This window comes from Martes martes (genome assembly GCF_963455335.1).
Source record: "Martes martes genome assembly, chromosome: 4".
NCBI classification, from domain to species: domain Eukaryota; kingdom Metazoa; phylum Chordata; class Mammalia; order Carnivora; family Mustelidae; genus Martes; species Martes martes.
Genome location: NC_137891.1, coordinates 163,930,205 through 163,956,993, shown reverse-complemented (window position 1 = coordinate 163,956,993; position 26,789 = coordinate 163,930,205). Strand labels below are relative to the sequence as shown.

The 26,789-nt window shown below is 47.2% G+C and overlaps 1 protein-coding gene across 1 annotated transcript; it reads right to left on the bottom strand.

Annotated features, from left to right (window-relative positions):
- Window positions 1–11: 11 nt before the first annotated feature.
- Window positions 12–26,789, bottom strand: OSCP1 (organic solute carrier partner 1). Its single transcript, XM_080802304.1, has 10 exons — window positions 26,605–26,789; window positions 17,855–18,009; window positions 13,420–13,587; window positions 12,818–12,898; window positions 4,521–4,624; window positions 3,946–4,074; window positions 3,123–3,192; window positions 1,585–1,724; window positions 557–620; window positions 12–343 (listed from the first exon to the last, which is right to left on the bottom strand). The coding sequence occupies exons 1-10, from the start codon at window positions 26,714–26,716 to the stop codon at window positions 227–229; spliced, it is 1,140 nt and encodes a 379-aa protein (XP_080658430.1). The 5' UTR covers window positions 26,717–26,789; the 3' UTR covers window positions 12–226.

Genomic DNA, 26,789 nt, shown 5'->3' with positions numbered 1-26,789 from the left:
ATGGAAAACATCCAGTTTAAAAGGCAGAATCTATTTTGTTGAAAATGTGCATGTGTGTGCCTTGCAGACACGGTACTCCTTGAGGGAGGCTTGTGTAGTTCGTTACAACACAGACAGGGATGGGAGGTAACTGCTCACTCGGTCGAAAACGAGCAGCATCATTCTGCTCCCTGGGGCCTCTGCAGGGTGCCACAGGGGGCGGGGTGGGGGTGCCAGGGCAGCGCAGCTAGAACCCGTCCATCATGGCAAGCAGATCGTCGCCCTTGCTGGCACTCTGCTTCGGCTGCTCCATGACCTCAAACTCCCCCATGATGCGAGCCAGCTCCTCGTTCCTTTGCCGGTCCTGTTGGAGAAGTGAGAGGGCAAGGCCGAGAGGGGGGTGTGTCAGCACTGCCTGAGCAGATGGTGTTGAAATTTGTCCCGCCATTGTGATGCGTGTCAGGATAGGGACTCTGGGTACATGCTGCTGAGGGAGGGAGGAGGGCCTGGGATATTCAAGGTTAGCCCAAGATGAGGATGGGACTGACCCCTGGCTTGTGTAATTGCTGGCACCCACCTGAGTAGCTTGTATGTTGATAACCTCGTAGGATAATTCTTCTGGCCTGGTGAGCGCAGCTTGTCTACAGGAGGTGGTAGAGAAGCGGGTCAAAGGTTAGGGTTTTCTCCTTGCCAGCGTGGCACACTGGCATCTGATCATTTGGCAGCCTGTTTTTTTTTTCTGCCTCACCTTCTGCCGCTTCCCTTCAGCTTTCTGCCCTTTCCCCAAGCAGTGCAGGCTATGCTCCAGAAAGTCAGGTCCTTATCTGTCTCTGTGCCTTTGCATGTACTGAACTGGGCCGAGAATGTTTTTCCCCCTTCCTCTGCTTGGCAAACTCCAAGACCAAGCCCGGATGCCAGCTCCCTCCATCTGCTGGTGCAAAGTCAATCACTGTGCCCTCCATTAGCACATTTATGACACGACACTGAACTAACTCATGTCTGGTACATTCTCTTCCTACCCTGCGAGCTTCTGAGGACAGGCTCTAGGTCTTACACTCCCATCTTCGTGTCCCCAGCACTTACCATAGTACCTGTCACACAGAAGTGCACAAAAGTTAGTTCCATGGATACGGAACTAGAATCACCCCATTCTATATTTGGTTGTGAGGAGGATCACGTGAGATAATGGTGCAAATGGTGCAAAAGTGTTCTATAAACTGTAAAGGTCTGTGTAAATCTGGGTGGGTTACTATCCTTATTGGTTTTAGGGGAGACTACCTTATCCCAAATATATCATGCTCTGACTCCCCTCTGGTTTATTAACAGATTTTTCTTACTATGATTATTTTGACTTCCAATATTTCTTGTTCAGCTATGCTTTGCTAAGTAAAACCTTAGAACTATTTCTTAAAAGAATCCAGAAGGTTCAGACTATTTAATACTGGTGGATTCTTCTTTAAGTAGGTGATTGAATTTGCTGGTTTTTCCTCTGTGATCTTTATATCTATGTTTATAAGTGATACTGGTTTATAATGGCCATTTTTTGGTTCTTATCACACTTAGGATTTTTAGATATGCCGTGGAAGAAACAGGTTTAAAACATACTCCTCCTCTTCATCCGTGGTGAAGAGATTCAACCGGAATCCTGGCTCAGGGCCACTGGGTTTCTTAATCTCCATCCCTCCCATCAGCCTGGCCAAGAAATTCAGCTCTTCTTTAGCAAGAGGGTTTGGAGCAATGATTTCCTGCAGAAACAATTTCATGATTTTTAGCCACATGAAGATGATCACATTTCCTGCTGAGACCCCAGATACCCACCGCAGTATTACAGAACCAGGCAAAACAGTAAGTGTTTCAATTGTCCTGGGAAGAATTGTGTCCAAATAAATCGTAGAAAACAGGCTTAACCCAAACAAACAATCCACATCAGAAGCAGAAGGACTTTTAGCAAGGCAGCAAACCAGAGATTCTCACACTTTCAAGATGAGTGGAGGGCCCCAGGCATCCCCGTTCTCCTCAGACGACCTTCCTCCTTGAAGGAGAAGAACATTTCTTCCTCTTCCGTCAGTCTAGTTCCCTGGGCATTTACAAGGAGCCTCAGCCAATGCCCCAGGGCCAAGGGCATTCCTTTCATAGGAGCTACCACACTGCCCTCAGGTGGTCACTGTGGTGAACACACCCCGGACCCATTCCCTCCTCCTGCTGTCTGGCCCCGCTCAAGCCTCACCCCTCCTTCCAAGCCCACTCCTCTAACCCAGCTGCCCCCTGCTCTGCCTCTTCCGCTGTCCTTTTTTTTTTTTGGTCACTCTGCCGCCAGTTATCCAAAGTAGCGTTCTCCTCTCCCTTCTTCCTCACTGGAGATAAACCCCTCTGCATCTTGCCTAAATGGCAAAGTCCAAATCGCTTAAGCCTCTTTCAAATCGGGCCCCAGGGTCCTGGTCTAGGCGAGTCTCTGGCCACCTCCTCAGTTGCATTATGATCTAGCCAAGCGGGAGAGATGCTGCCTCCCCGCTTCCCCCAAATACCACTCTGCTCTTTTGTCCCTTGGGGCCCTTGCTTATACTGACACCTTGGTCTGCCTGCCCATTTCTCCTTCTAAGTCACCTTTGTGTCCCTGGGTTCCCAGCCCATAGAAGTTGTTCAATAAATGTTTGCCAAAGAGCTGGGTATTTCCTGACCTGTCCTAGAGCTAGCTAGTAGCTACTTCTGCGAGATTTTATAAAGATGGAATTCAGAGAATCCAAAATCCCACCTGAACTTCGATACCATGGCATTATATAGGGTAGCCCTGCATTATGGAGGGCTGCTACGATGATCAGGAGACACGGGAGTATGGACTCAGCATCCGCAGACCCAGGGGCCTGGGTATAAATGCTATTTTACCCGCCCTGGTGTGTGGTTTCTGCTTAATTATGGCGGCTGAGCCGAGCCTAAAATTACCTAATTAGATCACTGGAAGTCTTCATGAGAAACTACAATTAAAAACCTTTGTACTTGTAAGGCCAAACTTAGAAGATTGCAAACAATGAGAGTGAGGGAAACGCTGGCTAGCTTTGAAGTCTAGCGTTTCCACTCTTCTCCGTGACCAGATTTTTATGTCGAGAAATAAGCTCTAAAGTTGAAGAAGGAAGGCAGCAGCTCACCTGTGTCCGGGAAGCTAAGTTTTTGGATGCTCCAGACATGTGGGTTTCCACGGGCCGGTTCATACTGTACCTGGTATCAACGGAAAAGTGTGAAAACATTGTCCAGCCCTTTCACACCCACTTCCTTCTAACTCATAAATGTAGTGCGTAACTTCCATTTTGAGACATTAAAAGGCATCCAGAGGGGCACCTGGGTGGCTCGGTTGTTAGGTGTCTGCCTTCGGCTCAGGTCATGATCCCAGGGTCCTGGGATCGAGCCCCACATCGGGCTCCCTGCTCAGCAGGAAGCCTGCTTCTCCCTCTCCTACTCCCCCTGCTTAAGTTCCCTCTCTCCCTGTGTCTCTCTGTCAAATGAATGGATAAAATCTTAAAAAATAATAATAATAAAAAGTATCCAGAAATGTGCTGGGAGTACAGAATATAATGAAGTGGGTGTCAGCCACTCAGATTTCATGCTTTCTCAAAGAAAAATACCCGTGAAGCTGCATGGAAATGGCTCTTCTGGGAAAGGGATGTATACTACCGCAGAGCACGGGAACACTAGGTGACGGTCTCGCCTTTCTGACCTCCCCTGGGACATGGGTTTGGGCTAGTTCTCTTCCATGGCCATTTACTATCATTTATCTCTTCAGCCTCATGAGCTGCCTTATATTTGGAAATGTCAGGTGCCCTTTGAAAATGTCAGCGCTCTGCATGCATTGTATCTGAGGGGAAACGATTTCACTTGTCAGTAGGGATTTTCATAGCGGAAGTCAAGTTGCTTTTTTAAGTGAAGTGACCTCCCTTGGACTTGAACTCATTCAGGGAGGGAGAATTTGCTTACATATTAGTTCCCAGTTTCAGGACGCGGTCTCCATAAAGTTCAAAAGAACCTTCTTTTGGTGCGGTGACATAGTGCCCACCATGCTTGAATTCTACCTTCTTTACTTCTTTGCCTTTGTCGCTGAATATTCTACAATACAAATATGACATGATGGAATGTTCTCCAAGCTTGGGGAGTCCTGGAGGCTTCTTTATTCTTGGTACTATGGGACAAAAAGGAATTCATGCACTCCTTCAAGATAAAGATGTTGGCTGAAGCAATAATAGTGATAATACAGTAATAATAATATTTACCAAGCGCACGTTATGTGCTGGGTGCTGTGTGAGCACTTCAGAGCATTACTATCTTATCCACACTCACAGCAACCATTTAACAGATGAGGAAGTGAAGAACTGGGTGGTTGGCCTCAAGTGTCCGCTGGGCGGCACAGCGGGGCATGAGAACCTGACCTTCTAACTGCCCCGCTTTACTTAAGGAAGCGGGGGACCGAGCAGGGCGGCACTCTCTGTGGCGGCCCACATGTTGGTTTCCTGGCACCCTAGACGTTGGTCTGACAATTACAGTTGAGAATTCACCTGATGAGTCCAGGAACTTCAGTTCCCCAGGGAACAGGCCCGGACACCGGCAACACAAAGCGACCATTAGAATTCTGCACTTTGTCCTTTAGAAATATGGATACCTGGGGAAGCAAATACACTTGTCATTTTTCTTGGTATGTTTTCCTAGACACAAGCACTCTGAGGATGGGAAGTATATAATGGTTTGGGGATGTTACCTAGGGAGTTTACAACAATGAGAGGGAAAGTGGGGCGCCTGGGTGGCTCAGTGGGTTGAGCCTTTGCCTTCGGCTCAGGTCATGGTCTCAGGGTCCTGGGATCGAGCCCTGCATCAGGCGCTCTGCTCTGCAGGGAGGCCGCTTCCCTGTCTCTCTCTGTCTGCCTCTCTGCCTACTTTGTGATCTCTCTGTCAGGTGAATGAATAAAATCTCAAAAACAAAACAAAACAACAACAACAACAATGAGAGGGAAAGACTCAGCATAATCAGCCCTGAAGAGTTACGGTGTTGTTTCAAACAGATCTTTTTTTTTTTTTAAGATTTTATTCATTTATTTGACAGACAGAGAGCACAAGTAGGCAGAGAGGCAGGCAGAGAGAGAGGGGGAAGCAGGCTCCCCGCTGAGCAGAGAGCCCGATGTGGGGCTCAATCCCAGGACCCTGGGACCACGACCCGAGCCGAAGGCAGAGGCTTTAACCCACTGAGCCACCCAGGCGCCCCACAAACAGATCTTTTGAAGTGTGTAGCAAGGCTTCCAGGTGTCCTGTATTACCCCATTTTAGAGTTGAGGAAGCTGAGGCTCCCCTAGTGAGGGGACTTGCCCAAAGAGAACAGTAAGAGGGCTACGATTCAAAACAAAGTCCACACCCATTCCTCGGTTCCCTCCTGAACTTCCCATACAGCTCTGAGGCGGGAGCCATCAGAACCTCCGTTTTACGGATGTGGAATTGGCAGCTCAGACAGAGGTTGACACACTTTTTTGAGGATCCCCCAGCTCATAAGGGGCAGAGCCGAGGATTCAACCCTGGTGTTTCTGACTCTGGAACCCAATCTTTTGGCCATGTGTTGGACTGGTGGGAAGGGGCCAGAGCACGTGGGTCTGGTTGGCATTAGAGCCTGAAGGTTTTCTGTGTGACTGAAAACACCACATTATACTAATTTCTACTTCCTAGTTTGTGTGTGTGTGTGTGTGTGTGTGTGTGTGTGTGTGTGTGTGTTTTAAAGTAATCACTACATCTATACCCAGCATGGGTCTTCAAGCTCAAAACCCAGAGATCAAGAGTCTCATGCTCTACCGACTGAGCCAGTTGGGCGCCCCCTGGTTTGTACACTTTGTGTTGAGGTCAGGGTCAGATTAAATCCCACAAAGGCTGTAGCAGTTAATCAGTTTATTGGATCTTAGCTTCCTCATTTGTAAAAGGAGATACATTTGAAGACCCCTTCAAAGTCTACAATGCTACAAGATTATATCTGTAATATCCTCAAAAGCAAGCATCTGTTGCATGCGAACAAGTAATGCGAAGCGGCTGGCTCTGGGTTTTGGGTAGGTTACACAACCTCTCTGTGCATTGGTTTTCTCTTTGCTAAACTAGGGGTAATAATTCTATTATTTTTCAATAATTATAATTCTATTATTATTCAATTATTATAATTCGAATATTATTCAATTCTATTCAATTGGCAAGTGCTACCAGCTAAATCAGAAAATGAAAAGGCAGTTATCATAGAGTCTGATGCATAGCAGGTGCTCGATGCATGGTAGCTAATACGCTCAGTATTACAGTCTAATTGGACACAGGGCCCGAGCATAAAATGGGGAAAAGGGAGAGTATAAAGCAAGATGCTGGGTAGCATATGCTTACTTAAGTAGTCCACTAAGGAGAATGACCACAGGCATGGGGGTGGGTAGGCTGACTGTGGGTTTGGAGGTGGGCCTAGAGGAAGGTGGGTGTGAAGACATTTTAGAAGCAGAGATGGGAGGGCACAGGGCATGTTTTTTGGAGGGAAATGTGTAAACTGGTTTGATTGGAGGGTTTGGCTGGATGACTGTTAAGGAATTTTTAAACCTTGAGATTCTGTGACCAAGGGATGTGAATACGAGCATGGAAAAGAAAATTTGGAGGAGTGGGAATGTATAAGCATGTGCTGGACTTTCTGTGAATCTGATTGCAGCAATGTTGACTATGTCACAGCAGGTCTGAAATGTACACGCTTCCGTCCAGTGTGTAGCTGTGTTCGACCCAATAACCTGCCCTTGGCTGGATGGGACTGTTGGGTCTGTCTGCTTGCCCAGCCCCTCTGCTGGCTTTCAGCTGTAAGTGTAACTGTCCCCTGTCCTTCTCTTCTAACTCCACCCTTTTGTCCCCAGCTGATCCCATCTATTCCCAGTGTTCACCTCTGTGCTGATGGCTCCCAGATCTCGAGCTGCCACTTAGCCTTCTTCTCTGGGCACTGGGTGCCTCTATCCCATTGCCTGGTACATGTGGTCACCTACAGCTTCCATGGGATGCACCTCAAATTCACCCTGCTCAGAACAGGGTCATCAATTGTTTTCCCAAACCCGATCCTCCTCTGGTGTTCCCAATCGTCGTGGATGACACCGCCTGGGCACCACGCCAGCAAGCTGTGCTCCCCTGCCCCCTGCCTTCCCATGTCTATTCGGTCATCAAGCCCTGCCTCCCCAGTGATCACACCTTGTATCTGGTCCCTCTCCTCCACCCTGTCCCTAGGGCAGACCTTTGTCACCTCTGGCTTGGCTGCTGCAGGTGCCTCCTAGCTGGGCTCCCTGCCTCCCCCTCACCTGGCTGGGATCCCTCTCCAACTGGCTGCTGAAGAGACTCTTCTAAACTTCTATCTGACCTTGTCCCTCTCCTGCTTCAGCGGCCCTCTACTGCCCACCAGATAATGTCCCGTTGGCCCTTGTTCTTCTCTGTAGCCATGTCCTTCCTTGAATCCTATGTTCCAGCCACACCCAAATGCCTGCAGCCTTCTGCTCCCCCCCACCCCCTCCATCCCCCGCACCACCAAATACACCAAGCTGATCTGAGCCTCATGTCTGTATTGAGATGATGTCCTCCACCAAGGGTGTCCATTTAACCCCTCCCCGTATCTCCCATGGGCCTGTGAAAACCCATTTTTTAAAAAAGATATCAGATCCTCTATGAAGACTTTTCGTTTTCTTTTTTAAAAAATTTATTTAAGTAATCTCTGTACCGAACGTGGGGCTTGAACTCACAATGCAGAGATCAAGAGTTGCACACCCCACTGACTGAGCCAGCCAGGCGCCCTGGCTTTTGATTCTCTTTAGTAGAACTGACCACCCTCTCCTTTGTGCTCTCTCTTTATACTCTTCTGTTTTAAAATCAAACGTCTGGGGGTGCCTAGGTGGCTCAGTCAGTTAAGCAGCTGCCTTCAGCTCAGGTCATGATCCCAGGGTCCTGGGATCGAGCCCTGTATTGGGCTGCCTGCTCAGCGGGGAGACTGCTTCCCCCTCTCTCTGTGCCTGCTGCTCTGCCTACTTGTGCGCATTCTCTCTCTCTGTCAAATAAATAAATAAAATAAAAAATAAATAAATAAAATCAAATGTCTGTAAGGTGCTTGTGCCTTTCCCCCTTCTCTAATGAGTTCCTGAGGGTAGGAAGCATGTTTCCTACTGAAAGAGGAAACGCAGGTTGCAGAGCTGTGGGGCCTGAGTGCTGGCTGAGGCATGTCCCTGAGTGTTCACGTTCCCCAGGGTGGCGGCAGGGCTCTGGTGGCCAGGAGGACAGTGAGCCAGGGATGTGAATGCTCCGGGAACGCGGGTGAGCAGCTTGGCAACTTCAGCAGAGAGTGAAGAGTGCAGGGCTTTGCATGGTGTTGTGGTTGCTGGTCTGGCCTCACTAGAGGAGGGCTGCACTGCTGAGGGCAGGAGAACCATGATGGGAAATCGGGCGTGGGGGTGGGGTGGCAGAATGCGACCCTGCTTCTCACACCCTACCCGTGGATGAGAGAGAAGGAGCAGCCTCCACAAGGGGCCAGAAGACTTCGAAGGGCACCTCTATGCTGTAGGCTGATAATCTCTCCTCTGGGCTCTAGATCTGCATATTCAGTTGCTCACTTGACATTACTACTTGGATGCCTAATCGGCATATCAAACTTAGATAGAATTAATTAATTTGTCTACTCAAATATACTTTCCTCAGTCCTTCCCTCTCTTGGCGGCATGAGGCACCAGCAGCTGCTCAAACCAGAAACATGGTAGTCATCCTTCATTCTTCCTTTTTTAAAAAAAAAATTTTTTTTTTTAAGATTTTATTTATTGACAGAGAGAGAGAGCGATCACAAGCAGGCAGAGAGACAGGCAGAGAGAGAGGGGAAGCAGGCTCACTGCTGAGCAGAGAGCCCAATGCGGGACTCGATCCCAGAACTCTGAGATCATGACCTGAGCCGAAGGCAGAGGCTTAACCCACTGAGCCACCCAGGCGCCCCCATCCTTCATTCTTCTTTTCCTTCCACCCCACGTGCAATTTCTCAGTAAGTCTCACTGCTCTTGCCCGGAAGGGATACCCCAGAGGTGACGACCTCTCACTGTCTCCACTGGCAGCACCTACGCCAAGAACTTTCATTTTTGTGATTTTTATAATAGTGTCCTCACTGCTGTCCCACCTCCACCCCTGTCCTGTGCGGTTCATCTTCCAGAACACAGGTCAGATGTTACCATTCACCTTAGGGTTCCTGAAATGTTTTCTTTACTCTTAGAACAGATGCTTCCCTAGGGCATAAAGCCAAGCCAGTCTGCTTATGGCTGACATCTGGTCTGATTAGGTAGTGCCCCCCTGCACACTACACCTGTGACAGCACACCCCTCCTTGCCTAGACAGGCTTCACTCACGCTGGCTTCCTCTCTAAGGAACACATCGTGCTTTTTCCATCTCAGGGCCTTTGAACGTGCTGTCCCTTTCATTTAGATGTGCTTCCCTGAGATTTTTTTTAGTTACATTCTCAACTAAAATGTCTGTCCTCAGAAGGGCTGCCCTTGGCTTGACTTTGACTCTCTCATCTAAAGATGCACGGTCACCTACAGGAGATACTAGTCAAGTGTGGCTATTAAAATTAAGCTAAATGAGGGACGCCTGGGTGGCTCAGATGGTTGAGCGTCTGCCTTCGGCTCAGGTCATGATCCCAGGGTCCTGGAATTGAGTCCTGAAGTGGGCTCCCTGCTCAATGGGGAGTCTGCTTCTCCCTCTGTAGCTCCCCCTGCTTGTGTGTGCCCTCTCCCTCTGACAAATAAATAAAATCTAAAAAAAAAAAAAAAAAAAAAAGCTAAATTAAAAATTCAGTTTCTCAGTCACACTAGCCATATCTCAAGTGCTCGACAGCCACATGTGGCTGGTGGCTATCATATTGGACAGCACAGATCTAGAACCTCCATTGTGACAGACGTGCTATTGGATTGCACTGGTCTCACACAACATCCCACCCTGTTGCCCTTTATAACTTTCCCTTATCTTGCCATCTTCCTAAGGTTATCAGAACAAGAACCTGACTTCCTTATCCTCCCTGCCTCTTCCTACTAGCGCAGAACCCCGTTAGGCAGGGCCTCGGTCCTGTTGACTTGCGTATCTCTAACACTGAAAACAGTGGGCTCCATCAACATGCGTTAGACCGACGAGTTTTACAGGGATGAGCTATTTCCAAGGGGAGTGGATCACGGAGGGGAGGGATAGGGAACATTCTATGAAGAGGCGAAGACGGAATGATGTTTTCTGACTGAAACCAAGGGAAGCACCCAAGGGAAGGAAGCATGAGTGGGAATGAGAGGACAGGAGAGGGTGGCTGAGCTGAGGAGGCTGCCCTTTTGGAGGCAACTCTGGAAGAACTCTGGAGGGCCGAGGGGGTCGGGGATTGGCATGGTTGTAAAGAACGGCTCAGGATTCCACGCGGAAGTGGTCTGCGGTTCCACAGGAAGTGGAACCGGCCAGCCCCGAGTGCAGGTCAGGGCCTTGGGCACACTCAGACTACTTCTCGTTGTTTCTTGATACCACAGAAAGCTCTGGTTATCAGGATGAGGCGTTTTGTATTTGTTTGGTTAAACAGTGAGCAAGGGAGTATTAGATCAGACCTGTGTTTTCTTGATTTAGTCAGTAAGTTTTACAAACAAATCTAAAGACTATCAAGGCTGTTTTGGGAAAACAGAAAATCCTCACTGGCAATCACAAATTGCAGCTGAACAGAAATACCATTCAAGACCAGACTCGGAAGAACAGCCGAGTGTCACGGAGCAGTGGCTGAATATTGTCAGGAGACGTGATTCCTATTTTTCTTCATGAACATTCTGATGTTTCACTGCTTGCCTATTTGGCAAATAAAGCTTAATGTATTTTGTAGTTTAATATACTTTAATGATTTTGTTGTAAGCTTATTATTAGGAGTGTCTTTTTATTATAAAGAATTTTTTTCTTGTCAAAACTGCGAAATCAATACGGCTGCTCACATCCCCATAATCCATAAAACAATGTCCAAATAGGCCCCATTTAGATAAGAATCTGATGCAAAGCTTTCAATATTTTAAAGTAATACAAAATGTAATGTTATTTGTACTTCCATATTTTTAATTTTAATCGATGACTATTAGAGATCTTAACTTATATTGGTGTTATTATTTCTTGAGCCATAGCAAATAAAATTATTCATGAGGGTTAAACATAAACTTGGCCTCCGAGTTGGAATCTATTTGTCTTCCCTGGTCCATGGAAGGGAAATAACGATCAGGCACTAAGGACATCCTATTGCTTCTTTTTTTTTAAATTTTATTGTGTGAATACGTTACGCCTACACAAGTACAAGATTCCAAAGGTTCAAAGGGTATACAGTGGAACATAAGTCTCTGTCCTATTCCCACCCTCCGTGCAGTTCTCCACAACCAGGAGGTAACCACTGGGACCAGTTTCTGGAAGGAAGCACTCTGTACTGTACACATACGTATTACACACACTGCTTCAGCTGTGCGCTCGCAGTAAGGCATCATCAGATGAAGAAGGTAACACTCAAGAGAGGTGATCGGCCCAAGATCACAGAGCTGTGTTGGAGCTGGGATTCAGATACAAGTATGCCTGACTCCAGAGCCTCAGCTCCTTTTGCCTTATCACCCATCCTTCCCTCAGCAGCGTGTTAAGTTATGGAGAGGATCAAAGTCCTAACCAAGAGAGACAGGCCCCATATTCAAAAGCTCCACAGTGTGGGGCGCCTGGGTGGCTCAGTGGGTTAAGCCTCTTTCTTCAGCTCAGGTCATGATCTCAGGGTCCTGGGATCGAGCCCCACATCGGGCTCTCTGCTCAGAGGGGAGCCTGCTTCCCCCTCTCTGCCTACTTGTGATCTCTGTCTGTCAAATAAATAAAAAAAAGTATAAAAAAAAAAAAAGCAGCTCCACAGTGTGTTTTTAAAAGGTGTAGAGCTGTCCTGAGTAGGCCTGACAGGGTCAGGAGGCAGCCTCAGTTGGGAGCAACAGCCAACAAGCAGAGGGGGGCCTGAGCCAGGCTGGGGGCAGCAGGAAGGGAAAGGAGGACGTGGAACCTGAAAAGGCAGCCTCGGGAGGCCTTTAGATGAAGGTCAGAGAAGGGGAATCAAAGGTGATGCTCTGCTTTAGAGCTGAGGGAGTGAAGAAGTGGTGGGGCCCTCAGCAGAAACTGGGAAGTTGGAAGTGGGGCAGGACTGGAATTTTGGAGAGGAGTTTTGCTGCAGACCTTACGCTGTAGGCACTGGGTGCCTCCTCACAGAGAGTTCAGCAAGCGGGTTGGAGACGTGGGTCTAGGTGGCAGAGCTGGGGCAAGGGGAAGGTGTAGGTGAGACTCCACAGTCCTAGGTGAAGGTGAAGGAAAGGGGGGAAGAAGGGGTGAGGGGCATAGAGCCGGGAGGGGTAAGGCAAGGCCAGGACGGTCTGGTGTCAGGAGAGTTCTGGAAAGGTGGGTTTCATGGGGTGGGACAGCAGCCTCCTGACAGCGTCAGATACTGGAGAAGTTAAGGATGCGAATGAGTTGAGAAAAGGCTTTATTATTAAGATCAGACTGGTAGTCTTGAGAACACATTTCCTCCAGAGAAGAGAATAAATCATATTTTCAAGGAGCACATCAAGGAACTGGGAAGGAATGGCAGTATCATTGCCTTCCTTGGTGGATTGAAAAACTGCTGGGATTTCTTATCAAGAAGTTTGTCATTATGGAGCCAAACACAGAGGAATCATTAATGGGCAACCTCAGCCCTCTTCTGCCTGATCACTCGGCACCCTGTCTCCCTCGGGTGGCGGTGGCAGGGGGCTCGCGGGGTCGCCCAGTCACTCACCCGGATGTGCAGATCCTGGAAAAAGATTAGGAGCGTCTGCCGAATCAGCTGGAACTCCCCATCTGAGAGTCCTCCGTATCTCTGCCGGAGGCAAAGCAGAGAGACACTTTACTTCCAGAAGTGAGGTGAGAAGTGCAGACAGGCAGTGCTAGGTGGGCACTTGGGGGCGGGGGCAAGAGAGGAAGGCAGGGGGCTCGGCTGCTGGGGTGAGCTGGGTGGACCAAGAGCCCGCGAGGCGGACCCCATCAGGCATCGCCTGAGCAGGGGAGCATTTCACTTTTCCTGTTCCGCAAAGATCTGGAGGGACCCTTCCCCAACATTTAGCAGAACGTCCATGGCCAACTGCCTTATAGAAATTCAGGAGGAAATGGCCATGCTCTGTGTCATTGCTTTCCCGACGTGGAAGGAGACAGCGAGAGGGCTTCAGATGGGAATGCCTATTACGTGACCCAAATGGATACGTGCAGAATTTTGGAATTTTTCAGGAGAGTGGCAGGCTTTGGCACCCCTCATCCTGTTCTGTCATAGAATCTGGCTGTTTTTTAACAAGAGAACGATAACAAGAACGGGACTGAGCAGTGAGGAACCGGCGACCCGCTTACGTCAGTCAGCTGCTGGAACGTCTCCTCCACCTGCTGCAGGATGGCCGGGGAGTCTTGGATGAAACCCTTGATGGCGTCTAAATGATTGAAAGTGACCAGCAACACATCCTTGGGGCGGGGACACAGCAGTACTTGGTATTTGAAAGCCATAGTCATCAGGTCATAGAGCTGAACAAAATACATAGAAATAGACATCAGCGCCATCACACACGCATTCAGGCAGCATTTATGGAAAACCTGTTCTGGGCGTCTCCTGGAGCTTAGGCGACCGTGTCGGTGATCACTCAGATGGAGAGCTGAAAGGGGATGGTGAATAATGAAGCCAGGATGACAGGTATGAACCAGGGCATTCTCGGGAAAACCAGGATTTCTGGTCCGCTTATGCGTGCCACTGATGGAACACGTTAGGAACAGTAGCGGCAGCCTCGGGGCCCTGGACTGCGTCCTGGTCTCAGAGAGAGCAAGTTCAAAAGCCAGGCCTCTGCTGCCACAGCTGATGTGCTGTGGATGGCCCTGGCCTCGTCCCTTTGCCTCTCTGAGCCTGACTCTTCTCATCTGTAAAAAATATTCCCCGGGGCACCTGGGTGTCTCAGTCGGTTAAGCAGCCAATTCTTGATTTCACCTCAGGTCATGATCTCACCGTTGTGGAATCGAGACCCACATTGGGCTCCATGCTCAGTGTGGAGTCTGCTGGAGACTTTTCTCTCTCCTTCTCCCTCCCCTACTTCGAGCTCGCTCTCTTTCTCTTTCTCAACTAAATAAATGCGTAAATAAATACAATCTTAAGAAATACTCCCTAATTTCCTGTTGTTGTTAAACAGCTGAGAGGAGTCAAGGAGAGAGTAGGTGTGCAAGTGGCAAGTGTGAAGTCTGACAACCATGTAACAGCAATTTTAAGTGATGAACAACACTTAATGAGATATCAACAGCCCCACATGTGGTCTGACCATCCACCGATGATCAGAGGTGAGACACTGGTGAGGACCAATGTGGTCAAGATAGGTTTTGTGGAAGCAGAAGGCTGAGTCATAGGTTCACACTGACCGAGGGAGGGGAAAGGCATTCCAGGTGAGGGGAACAGTGCGCAGGGGGGCCTAGAGACAGCAACAAGTGTGCCATTTTCCTAGGAGAATGAGGAGAACAGCCTGATCAGAGAGGGCAGTTCATGTTGGGGTCAGTAGGAAACAGTTGGATAAGTATGGCAAGGTTAGAATACTAAAGGTTTTAGAGAGACAGGCAAAATAATTTAGACTAGACATGGTGGGGATTAGGGGAGCTACTGAAGTTTTCTGAGCTGTCACGATGGAAGTGGTAATTAAGCTAGATTAGGGAGTCTGGCAATGATGAGAAGGGATTGAAGGGAGACTGGAGGTGGGGAGATTAGCTAGTAGCCGGCTCCTGATAGGTGTGCAATAACATCTAGGGACTATAAGAAGGAAAAAAAACTTTGCTGGAATAATCCAAACATAAGGCCTAGAATAAAGATGGTGGGCACGGAAAAGACCATGAAAAGAAGTGGGTGTGATTCTTCGAAGGAGCTGCCTAAGTAGGTTTGGGCCCGAAGAGGACGGCTGTCCGAAACAATCACAGTGTTTTCTACCTGGTGCCTGGGAGAAGGCCGACACTGACAGTGGCAGGGCAGTCTGGGGGTTGGGGGTGGAAGGAACCAGTCTGGGAGAGAAGCTGGGAGCATGACCGATGCAGGATAGAGACTAATTACACCCATGGAGTGTAGTGCTGGGCACACCCACATACATCACCTTGTTTCGTCCCATTCATTCTTCACACGGACTCTATGACGAAGATGTTAGCCCCAGTTTAAAAATGAAGAGACTTGCTTAATTTCACATAGCTGGTAATAAGTGGCAGGGTGAGCTTTGAACTCAGGACATTCAGATCCTAGCACTTGCTAGAATTTTCTACATGATCCCATTTCTCCAACATGCAGCTAAACACTTAATTTAGAAAGCCGAATAGCCAGGAATACCTTGGGACGTGTGTGGTGGGGACGTAGAATACTGAAGATACAGACGTGGGACTCTCTGTTGTCATTATCACATGTTAAGCCCCTGTGGTGGATAGGACACCATGAGAGGAATAAAGGATAAAACCAGGTAGAAGATAAAGAAATGAAAATTCAGAGTTATTCAGTAAATTGAGTCTACAGCTAGCAACCGGTAAGGCTAAGACTTGAATCCAGGTTTTTGATTCCAAATTCTGTTTGGAATTTTTCTCCATGGAAAACCTAAACCTTCTTAAAGGCAGAAGGAGAAGAGCGAGCAGTGCAGAGATAATTAACATTGACTGAACATCTATTATGTGCCAGGCCTATGTGTGTTATGTTTTCTCCCTTACTCCTCCTGAAACTGATGAAAAAGCCATTATTATCCCCATTTTACAGATGAGAAAATGGAAGCTCAAGGAGATAAAGTAACTTTCCAGAAGTAAGTGAGAGGAGGTAAGGGCACAGTTAAAGGGAGACAGCTCTCTGAGGTTAGCCCGGCAGGAAGCACAGGTTTTGTATAAAGCTTGGCACTCACTCAGTCCTCAGGATTTACACAAATTCACATAATGGAGGAGCTAAAAAATGAATTCTTTAAAAATTGTTATTACTGGGCATCTGGGTGTCTCAGTGGGTTAAGCCTCTGCCTTTGGCTCAGGTCATGATCTCAGGGTCCTGGGATCGAGTTCCTCATCGGGCTCTCTGCTCAGCGGGGAGCCTGCTTCCCACCCCCCCACGCCTGCCTCTCTGCCTACTTGTGATCTATCTATGTCAAATAAATAAATAAAATCTTTTAAAAAATTGTTATTATTATTGCTATTATTAAAAGTAACTGAAGTTTATATTTGATTCAGATTTCTTTAGTTTTCCCCTAATGTCCTATTTCTGTTCCAGGATCCCCATTACATTTAGTCATCAGGTCTCCTTAAGCCTCTCTTGGTTGTGACAATTTCTCTAACTGTCTTTGTTTTTGGTGGCCTTGAGGGTTTTAAGTACTGGCCAGGTACTTGTAACATGACCTCCAAATGTTATCTGATTTTATTTATTTGACATAGAGAGAGAGAGAGAGAGAGAGCGAGCGAGCGCACAAGCAGGGGTAGCAGCAGAGGGAGAGGGAGAAGTAGGCTCCCCGCTGAGCAGGGAGCCCCATGCGGGGCTCAATCCCAGGACCCTGGGATCATGACCTGAGCTGAAGGCAGCCGCTTAATGGACTGAGCCACCCAGGAGCCCCACCTGTCTGATGTTTTTCTCACAATCAGAATGGAGTGTAGGTTTTTGGGAGGAAGACCAGAGGTAGAGTGCTATCCTCATCGTACTGTATCAGGGTACACACGACCAACGTGACTTATCGCCATTGACCTTGTAGTGTTTGTCATTTTCCCACTGTAAGTCAGCTATTCTATTTCCTTTCCATACTGTCCCTTTGGAAGGAAGTCACAAGTATAGCCCCCATATAGGGAGGGGGGTATATCTATATTCTGAATTTTTGAATATTTTTGAATAGGAGATTTGTCTATTCTCTGCCATTATTTATTTGGAATTATATTTAAAAAAAATCAGAGAGCCCCAATAATTTGTTTCCCAAAGAAACAAATATGTTCAGGGGCGCCTGGGTGGCTCAGTCGGTTGAGCATCTGCCTTTGGCTTGGGTCATGATCCCGGGGTCCTGGGACTGAGCCCTGCGCTCACCGGGGAGCCTGCTTCTCCCTCTCCCTCTGCCTGCCATTCCCCCTGCTAGTGCTCACTCTCTCTGTCAAATAAATGACTGAAATCTTTTTTTTTTTAAATGACTGAAATCTTAAAAAAAGAAAAAAAGAAACAGATATGTTCATGTTCCTTTTTTTTTTTTTTTTTAAGATTTTATCCATTCATTTGAGAGAGAGAGTGACTGCAAGAGAGCACGAGCCCTTCGTGGGAGGGAGAAGCAGACTCCCTGCTGAGCAGGAAGCCTGACATGGGGCTTGATCCCAGGACCCCAGGATCATGACCCAAGCCAAAGGCTAGACACCCAACCAACTGAGCCACTCAGGCACCCCAATATGCTCATGTGCTAAGTAAAGACTAAGCAGTTTTGATTCGGCTTTACAAATGCCTCGTTTCCTCATCATAGAGCTGACATTTATTAAGAATGAAGCAGAATTAAAGTTTTTAGGGATAGGCACTTGCATTGGGTTGAGGAGTGTGTTCTTAAATATGGGTCTAAATACCAGCTCCCTCTTTGGGTGGGTGGAATGACATGATCATCAGAGGGGTTGGGATGGATGACTTGAGGTCCTTTCTAACTCCGGAACTCAATACCAACAACTGATATTTACACATACCTTTTCTTGGCAAGGCACCACAGCTTATCTCCTCTCATTAGACCCAGCCTGTGCTCATGCACCAAAGATACAAGAAATGCAACCAACGGGACAGAGGCAGCGGTCTGCTCACCTTATCCATGCTGGCCTGGTTCAGTCTCATAATGGAGGCATGAGCCAGGCGGTCGTAGACCGTCCTCAGGGCCTTCTTGGAGTAGAGCTCTTGGGGTTTGAATAACTCTTCCATGAACTTTCGATTGAACATGGTTGAGATGATGTCATTCAGAACTGTAGAGACAAGAGAGAAAAGAGCTGAGCAAGGTACCAGTGGCAGATTTATTCGGGAAGTGCTGTCTGTGTATGAATGGAATGCGGGAGCTGGGTCTATGCAGAGTGGGGATGCCGATGCGCTGGTGAGATCTGCTGCCTCGGGAGAAACCACACAGGTGTCCCAGTAGAAAGCAGTGTCCAGAGTGCTTTATGAGACTGTCTCCGAGCAAACAGAAATGTGACAATGTACGAATGTGTTGTGCTTCAGTGGTTACAAACCACTGTTATACATATGTTTTCTCACTTGATGATAAGGGAGATGTTTCTTTAAAAAAGATTCCTGGGGCACCCGGGTGGCTCACTGGGTTAAAGCCTCTGCCTTCGGCTCAGGTCATGATCTCAGGGTCCTGGGATTGAGTCCCGCATCGGGCTCTCTGCTTGGCAGGGAGCCTGCTTCCCCCTTTCTCTCTGCCTGCCTCTCTGTCTATTTGTGATCTCTGTCTGTCAAATGAATAAATAAAATCTTAAAAAATAAATAAATAAGATTCCTATGAACATTTTAGATTAGATCTCCTCCTTAAAATGAGAAACAGCAGTGCTCTTTTTTTTAGTTTGTTTAATCTATAACTTTTTTTTAAAAAAAGATTTTATTTATTTATTTGACAGAGAGAGTGAGAGAAGGAATACAAGCAGGGGGAGTGGGAGAGGGAGAAGCAGGCTTCCGGCTGAGCAGGGAGCCTGATGCAGGGCTTGATCCCAGGACCCTGGAATCATGACCTGAGCCCGAGGCAGACGTTTAATGACTGAGCCACCCAGGCGCCCCACTAATTTATAACGTTTTTACTTAAAGCTAAATTTCATTAAAATGGGACCAATAATGGTAATTGACTCTTTTAAAAGAACAAGTATTTTATGAAAATAGACGAGTCTACCCACTGGTTAGAGATGAAAACATTTCTAATGCTTCTACAAGACATATACTTCAGATTAGCACCATTTTAGAATGCCTTAATTTCTACATTTAGTCTATAATATTGATATTACACTGTGGTGATGTGTCTTATAATAAAATTTCCATCTGGTGAGAATAAAAATCCTAAGGCATGTGCATACCAAAGTGTCTATAATTCTAGTTTTTCATTCACTCATTCATTTCAATATTTTGTGCTACTCAAATAATATTAGCTGAAGGCCAGGAAAACCCTCTGGTATAAGAAATAGGAACAGGTATGTATGAACACAGATCATTTTTTTTTTAAGATTTTATTTATTTGACAGAGAGAGACACAGCAAGACAGGGAACACAAGCAGAGGGAGTGGGAGAGGGAGAAGCAGGATTCCCAGCTGAACAGGGAGCCTGATGAGGGGCTGAATCCCAGGACCCTGGGATCATGACCTGAGCCGAAGGCAGACACTTAATGACTGAGCCACCCAGGTGCCCCTGAACACAGATTATTCTTTTTTTTTTCCTTAAGATTTTATTTATTTATTTGACAGACGGAGATCACAAGTAGGCAGAGAGACAGGCAGAGAGAGAGGAGGGGAAGCAGGCTCCCTGCTGAGCAGAGAGCCCGACTCGGGGCTCGGTCCCAGGACCCTGGGATCATGACCTGAGCCAAAGGCAGAGGCTTTAACCCACTGAGCCACCCAGGCGCCCTGGAACACAGATTATTCTTAATTAAGCCAGATATATCCTGGCCTCAGGGTGACAGTATATGGATGCTGAATACTATGAATATACATTCATGGTAATTAAAACTTGAAAGAAAACCGACGACTTACAATAATTTAAAGAAATCAATTATTAAACATGAGTGATTATCACTGAAGGATACAAATGCCCCTTTCTCTTGCCAAATGTTGCACCAGGTGATTGGTTGTGACTGTGTATTTTAGAGACAGGGGGCAAGGTAGCTCATTCAGGTCATGGTTTCAGGCACCCTCTCCAGCTTTAAGTAATTGATAGAAGTACCTGGGGGCCACGCCAGCATCAGGGGGCCTGGCTAGCCCAGTTCGTAGAGCATGTGACTCTTGATCATGGGGTTGTGTTTGAGCCCCATTTTGGGTGTAGAGATTACTTAAAAAAAATCATGGGGTGCCTGGTTGGCTCAGTTGGTTAAACATCTGACTCTTGATCTCAGCTCAGGTTTTGATCTCAGGGTCGTGAGTTCAATTTCCATATTGGGCTCCTTGCTGGGTATGGAGCCTACTTACAAATAAAAAAAAAAAATAATCAAGCTTTAAAAAAGGGATCTCAAAGAGCAATTTTGGGGGGAAGGGGGAGCTGAGGGCTGGTTGCATTTAACTCTTACATGGAAGGGCTACAGAGAGAGGAGGGAAGGGATCCCCCATATTTTGACAAAAAAGAACTAAATGACTGACTCCTTTCAGATGTGTTGAACTCACACTTGACCTTGGACTTTACTTGAGGCTCTACCCTCTTTGTGAGGAAGAACAAAATCCATTACCAACACAGGGTATCTCTCACATCTGACAATGTGAACCCGTCGCAGCTTGCCCTTAATGTGCACTAACATTTCCCCAGTGTGGACAGCTTGGAGACTTAGGAACTTTTCTGGGTTTCTTCATGAATGGTCTTTCGGCTTTGAACTAAGCAAGCAGGGACCTGCAAGAAACTGGGTTTTCTACCTTTCTCTTACCATAGCCTGTATCAAGAGCAGAATTTACAAGCAAATAGGTACAAATGAAAAGCCACACGTGAGGCCTTGAGAGAAAGAATCTGAAGAACTTTCCGTGGATTTATGTAGGACAAACAGGTGTGCCCAAGAGGAAGAATTCCAGCTGAAGGATCACATCAGCTGATTCTGTCGATGCTTTCAGTTGCTGCCATTTGCCTGGGTGCTGAGCCATTTCTCTAGGGTCTTGGAGTCCCTAGCAGCATCTGTGAAAATAGCTAAGACCCAAATATATCAGTTCTAAAAGAAAGAAAATTGCAGGGGGATTGTTAGTCACTCTGAAAAAGTAAAAAGCAAAAGGAAGCCTTTCCCCCCGGGCAGAGAATAGGCTATACCTCATCATGGCTCCTTGCACACTGACAACCAGAAAGTCTTCCTGTTGTTCAGAGCATAGCACACGCTGTCCCTGGGGGCCCGAGCCGTGGATACAAATGACCCCACAGAGGACATGGCAGTTTGATGATAGGGCCCCGGTACCCAGAACTCCCGCCTCCAGAATTTAACTCTTTGGAAAGAATATGGGGGCACAAATCAACAAGTTTATACCTCACACTGTGCTTTCCCTAGCACTTGGTTGAGGTGGGCCTAAATCTGTACCTGGTTGAGGTGGGCCTAAATCTGTACCAGACATGAGATAAACACCAGCACCCAAAGTGGAACTGGCTGCTATCCCTGCCCTAGAGAAGCAGCCCACGTTGTATTTAAGTCAAACCTGAGAAATGGGTTTAAGCACACCTGTCAGTCAGTCTCGGAGTTAGTTTTTGGCACTTGCATGAGCTTTGCATAATTTCATGAGGCAGGAATGCACTAGGAGCCAGGTTTTGGGGGGTGGGTGCAGAGACTACGGGCAGGGAAGGAAGTAATTTTTCACAGGTGCATCAAAAGTGTTAGCAACTGAGTTCTTAACAGATCAGGCTGCTTGTCTCAGGTTCTGATTAGGAAGTCAGTTTCTGCTTATTATTTTGCAATGCCTAAGTTAAAATAAATTCCAATGATTCAATCATGTACACTAACAGCCTTCCTAATCCACACCTCTTGCTTGAAATTCCACCCTGCGTCAAGAGGTGGGCCAAAAATTACTCATAGGAAATGGTAAGACAATAAAAGTATATCAAGCACTTCAGTTAGGTTTTTCTTTGACCCTGGCCTGTTGAAATAATTCTCTTGATGAAAGCAACTGAGTTTTTACCAACACCTGTGCTATACATTTGTTTATTAGGAACATGCAATTTGGAACCGAGGGTAAAAAGGAGAAGCTACTACTTCTGGATGGTTACCATTTTTGAATCCTTACTATGTTCCAGGCACAGGGCTTAGAACTTTCCATGCATTCTCTCTTTTAAGCCAAGACAACTCTGAATTATTCTCCTTACTCTATCAAGGAGGAACATTGAGTCTTCGAGAGGTTAAAGTCCAAGGTCACACAGCTGGTGGTGGAAGTGAAACTGGGATGGGGTGTTTGGTTTTAATGCTCATTCTCTTAGATACTACATGTGCCATCTCCTCAGCATACTTGGTATGCTGAGAGCACTGAAACTCAGTAGGACGATGGCTGATGACATGCATCAGCTGCACCCAGATCTCAAGTGATGGAAGGTCCCTGCGACATTTAAGGCAGAGAAAGGCTAAGGTTTTATTCTGAGGAACCGTAAAGTTTTTCTGGTTGGCCGCTAGTCGTGGCCGAAGGGGAAACTTAAGATTTGACACAAGGCCAGAGCGCATGCGCGTCCGGCAGCCGGACAGCCACCTGCTTTCGTTTTCCTCCGTAGCTCAATAGAGACTAGTGTGCAGAGGAGAACAGCTCAGGGAGGAGCACTGGCATCGAAGCATAATTCTTTAGCTGTGCGATACTGTCACAGAATTGTCTTAAGGACTACCAAGTAGGACAGCCGACGCAGAAGTGTAGCTGATGGCCTGCAGAACTTGGAACCGATGAGACAAATACCTCCGGTGCCATATGGTCCTTTGACCAAGTTGTGCTTGGTTTTCATCCTACATGCTATGCTGTATTTATTTAAGTGAGAGATTCCAACGTACAACCAGTCTCTTGGCTAAAGAGAAACTCACGCCTCTGTTTTTCCTTAGACATATTTAGAGTGGTTGCCCAGTCAGCCCAGTGATGAAGGACCCAGTGAGCCTGTGGATGCAGACTGAACGCATGCAGCCCAGAGATAGCATACCTCGTTTTCTGTCCACCTCTGTCCATTCATCTACATGAAGCATATAAAAAGAAAACACCGTTCATGAAGCAAGAACATTCTTTTCAAGGAGGCTTTAAAAATACCAATTCCAATGATCTGGTCAATGAAACTTCATTTTGCATGTTTGCATTAATGTCTAATGTAAACACTCTCTGCCTTCCAGTTGAAACTTTGGAAAGGTTGATGGGTAAGTTAACAAGTTCCAAAAAAGCCCCGGAGAGGGGCCTCGTGGGAGAGGAAACCCAGCACTAGCTTCCCTGGGGTTTATCTTGAAAGGCGAGAAGTCATTTTCTCTAATGCTATGAGAATACACATCATTCAAAACAAGGCTTTACAAAGGCGCCTGGGTGGCACAGTCAGTGAAGCATCTGACGCAGGAGGACCGGGGCGATGGTGCCTCAAGGGGCTCACGAACTCTAAGGGACCTTGGCTCCCCGCTGTTGACAAAGTGGAGCCGGCTGGCGAAAGCATGCCCAGGGTTCCCGCACTCTTGCGGGCAATGACGCTCAGCTCCAGCAGAGGTCGCTGGAGTGCCGCGCGCTCCCCGCCCCAGTCCTCCTGAGGATCCAAGGGAATTTGATAAAGCATGTCCCGCTCTTTCTGTTATTTTTCCAGATGACTTGCTTATGCCAATTTCACTTTAGTTGTATTTTGAGTGGGAGGAAGGCCCAAGGCTATCCAGACCTGCCTGCTGAATTGGAGCTAGAAAAAGAAAAACAGAACTTCGCCACCATTTGGTTGCTCAGTCCTTCACTGTGATCTGCTCACATTGGAAAAATCACTTACTGGCTGTGTGTCTCAGCAGCCCCTCTGTAAAATGAGGGATGTAAACAAAATGTAATAGGGTCTTATTTATGAGGATTTGTGAGAGGACTGGCGTGAGGCCAAGGCGGCTTTTATTATTCTTGCTATTGCTTAAAATGGGGACAACATTCAAATGCAACACTCCGAAGTTGCCCCATGGCGAGAGTACTTCCTTTCTGTTGAATGCTAAACTAGAGGCTCCGCCGTGGTGAAAAACTGCAGCATCTGCATTGGCCTTGTGGGAGCCGCCGGGCCTCCAGGAGACCAATTAGTTGTGTAAGAGAATGAAAACACCTAGAAGAAATATGATTTCCATTCACAGCATCAGCGGGGACTCATTGACCGTGGCTGGTGTTTTATGGGCCTCTGTGCACCAGCAACTGTCAGAGCGGCTCCTGTGGCTACACCAGCTCTCACTGGTGGGATAGAGGGGGTGATTCTCAGCTTTCTGAATCCTGCACCCTCCACCCTGTTTTCCATGAGCCAGTTACTTCCTGTCATTTCTTTCATAAAATCAGTGGGTCCATTGGACAATTTTTTCAGAGCTCCCTCTTTCTTCCTGATCTCCCATCCCCCCATCCCCAAGGATTGTGATACAGTCCCCCCACATATGGAACTATAGCATAGCAGTTAAGGACATACAGGCTAAGAGTATGAGTTCTGGAGCCTGATGACCTGGGTTCAAATTCTTTATTCTAACTCTTACTGACTATGTAACCCCAGGCAAATTAACTTTACTTTCCCCATCTGTAAAATGGGCATAGTATTACCTACATGATGGTACAGTTGTGGGGATTAAGGTCTTCAGAGAAGTCACCTAAACTGTGGAAGGAAGGAAGGGGTGTGTGAATGTGAATTACTAAAAACGGCTGAAACTCCTTAAAGCTGTATTTAGCAAACTCAGAAGAACTATAGCTCCTGAAGACAAAGGAAACCAGTCCCTTCATATTTACAGGGTCTTGCCCAGACCGCCTCTTGAAAGCCAACACCTGCTACTCATTGTGTTAAACACGTTGAATACATGATCTCATGCAATTCTGACAACTTTGCTGTGAGTATGTGTGATGCCTGTTTTATGGAAAAAGAAACAGGCTTATAGAGGTAACTCTCCAAGGTCATACATCTAGTTAAAGGGCAAAGCTGGAATTGGAACCCAATTGTATGGCTGAAGAGAGTATGCTCTTAATTGCTAATTTATACCATTTTTCAAGATGCAGACCGCCAGTGCAAGGACGACCTGTCAGCTCACTGGTGCCATTAGCCCGAATGCAATCACAGAACATATGTGCCAAGGAAAACAGAACCCTCTTGAGGAAGAAATGGCAACATCATATAAAACAACCAATTTAGATCATCAGTTCAACAAACATTGACTGAATACCAATTTATTCTGGTCTAGGAGCTATGCTAGGTGCCGGAGTACAAAGATGAAGAAGATAATCACGTGCAGGGGAGACAACCAGAGACCATTTCAGTATAACTTGGCCAGTGAGTGATAAGATAGGGAGAGGCATGCATGGGGTGCTATGGGAGTACTCTCAGACCCTTGCCTGGTGTGGGGAGGCTTCCTGAGGGAACTGATTCTTGAGCCAAATAATGCAGTATGGAAGAGGAACCATTAGCATAGACATGGGAGCTTTGGGGTAGAATGGGGATTATTAGCACAGAAACGTGAATGAACATGTTTTAAATGTAGGCTCCAAGCAGTTTGGTATTAAGATACAAAGTAGGAGGCAGGCAGTGGTGGAAGGTGGGACTGCAGAGGTGGAGAGATCAGGTCAGCAGGGACCCAGAAATGTCCTGCCATAAGACTTGGTCTCCATCCAAACATCAGTGAAAGCTGAAAAAGGGTTTTAAGTAGCAGGGCGTATGGACAGATTTGCATTTGAGAAAGCTCATGGGCAGCAGTGTGCAGAATGAATGGAGAGGGTGTGCGATGGGGAGTTCTTTTTATCTCTTTGTGCATGGACTTGGACTCAATCACACAGACACAGTAGTGAGTGTCTGAATATGTATGCTTAACATCTGAATCTGTACATTTAACATCAGTTGAGCATACGGATTGCTGGAGAGAATAAATTTTTAATCTAGGGTCATGTCAGTTACCTTTACATCAACTTATCTTTCTCTACCTTGAATTATATATTTCTTCTGCACTTAATCCCAGGAAACTTGGTGAAAGCAGTTGTTGGTTGAGAAGGGAGGAAAAGAAAAAGAAAATGGTGGCAGAGAGTTCTGGGTGGCATTTCTCTGGAGATTAGATGTGGTGTATATGGATGACAGATTTTGCATTTTAGAAAGTCTCATATAATTATTTCCAGAACTGCCTTCTCTTCCAATAATTGTGAAGGGAATAACGCAACTTTCTTACATTTTCTTTTACATCCATTATTTCAGAATCCCACCTTTCTAGAAATAGCTTCTGAAATTAGCAAGACTGGCCTCAGCTCGAGGAGGATAGCATACAGAGGATAGGAGAATCAGCACCTGTTGGGGTGCGGGGGTGGGGGGGGGGAAGAGGATGCTTGGACTAGCAGAGTGTTTCCCAGGTGATGGGCGCTGGGTCTCCTATATTTGGGAGGGACTGGTTGTCAAGAGAGACAGGGAAATCAACTCTCCAGTTTGAGGGGATGAGGAAATGGGGTGTGTGTGTGCGCGCGTCAGGTCCCTTAATAATAGACGCTAGAGCGGGTATTCAATCCTTCTGCTGTGAAAATATCTTTTGGGGAATTTGACTCCTGAGGGGCCCTGAGCGGATGATCTGTGGCTACAGGAGCGCGGAGTGCAGGGGTGTTGGTCAGTCTGTAGGGGGGCCTGGCTGTGGAAGTCCGGCTGTGCGCGCGGCGGCGGCGCCGGCGAGGGGAACCGGCTGCGGGGCGTGGGGCTGGCCGTGCGGGCCGGGCGCCTCTCACCTTTGCGGGCCTTGTCTGCCGGGATGTTCTGGGCCCGCAGCCGCTGGTCCAGGATGTAAAGCATCTCCCCGCCCAAGTTCAAGAAGAGCAGCGGTAGAGTCCGCAGCGACATGGTGCCAGACGCGGGCGGAGGAGGCGAAGGGCCACGGGGCTGGGTAGCCGGCGGCCTGGATGCCCGGCCTTTG

Excerpts from the sequence above, each read along its gene's own strand:
- OSCP1 (XM_080802304.1), bottom strand. The coding sequence starts at position 26,716 with ATGTCGCTGCGGACTCTACCGCTGCTCTTCTTGAACTTGGGCGGGGAG. Across the intron at positions 12,899-13,419 it reads CGTTCCAGCAGCTGACTGAC|AGATACGGAGGACTCTCAGA; the intron begins GTAAGCGGGTCG and ends TGCCTCCGGCAG. Across the intron at positions 4,625-12,817 it reads TCCAGGATCTGCACATCCGG|GTATCCATATTTCTAAAGGA; the intron begins GTGAGTGACTGG and ends TTGCTTCCCCAG.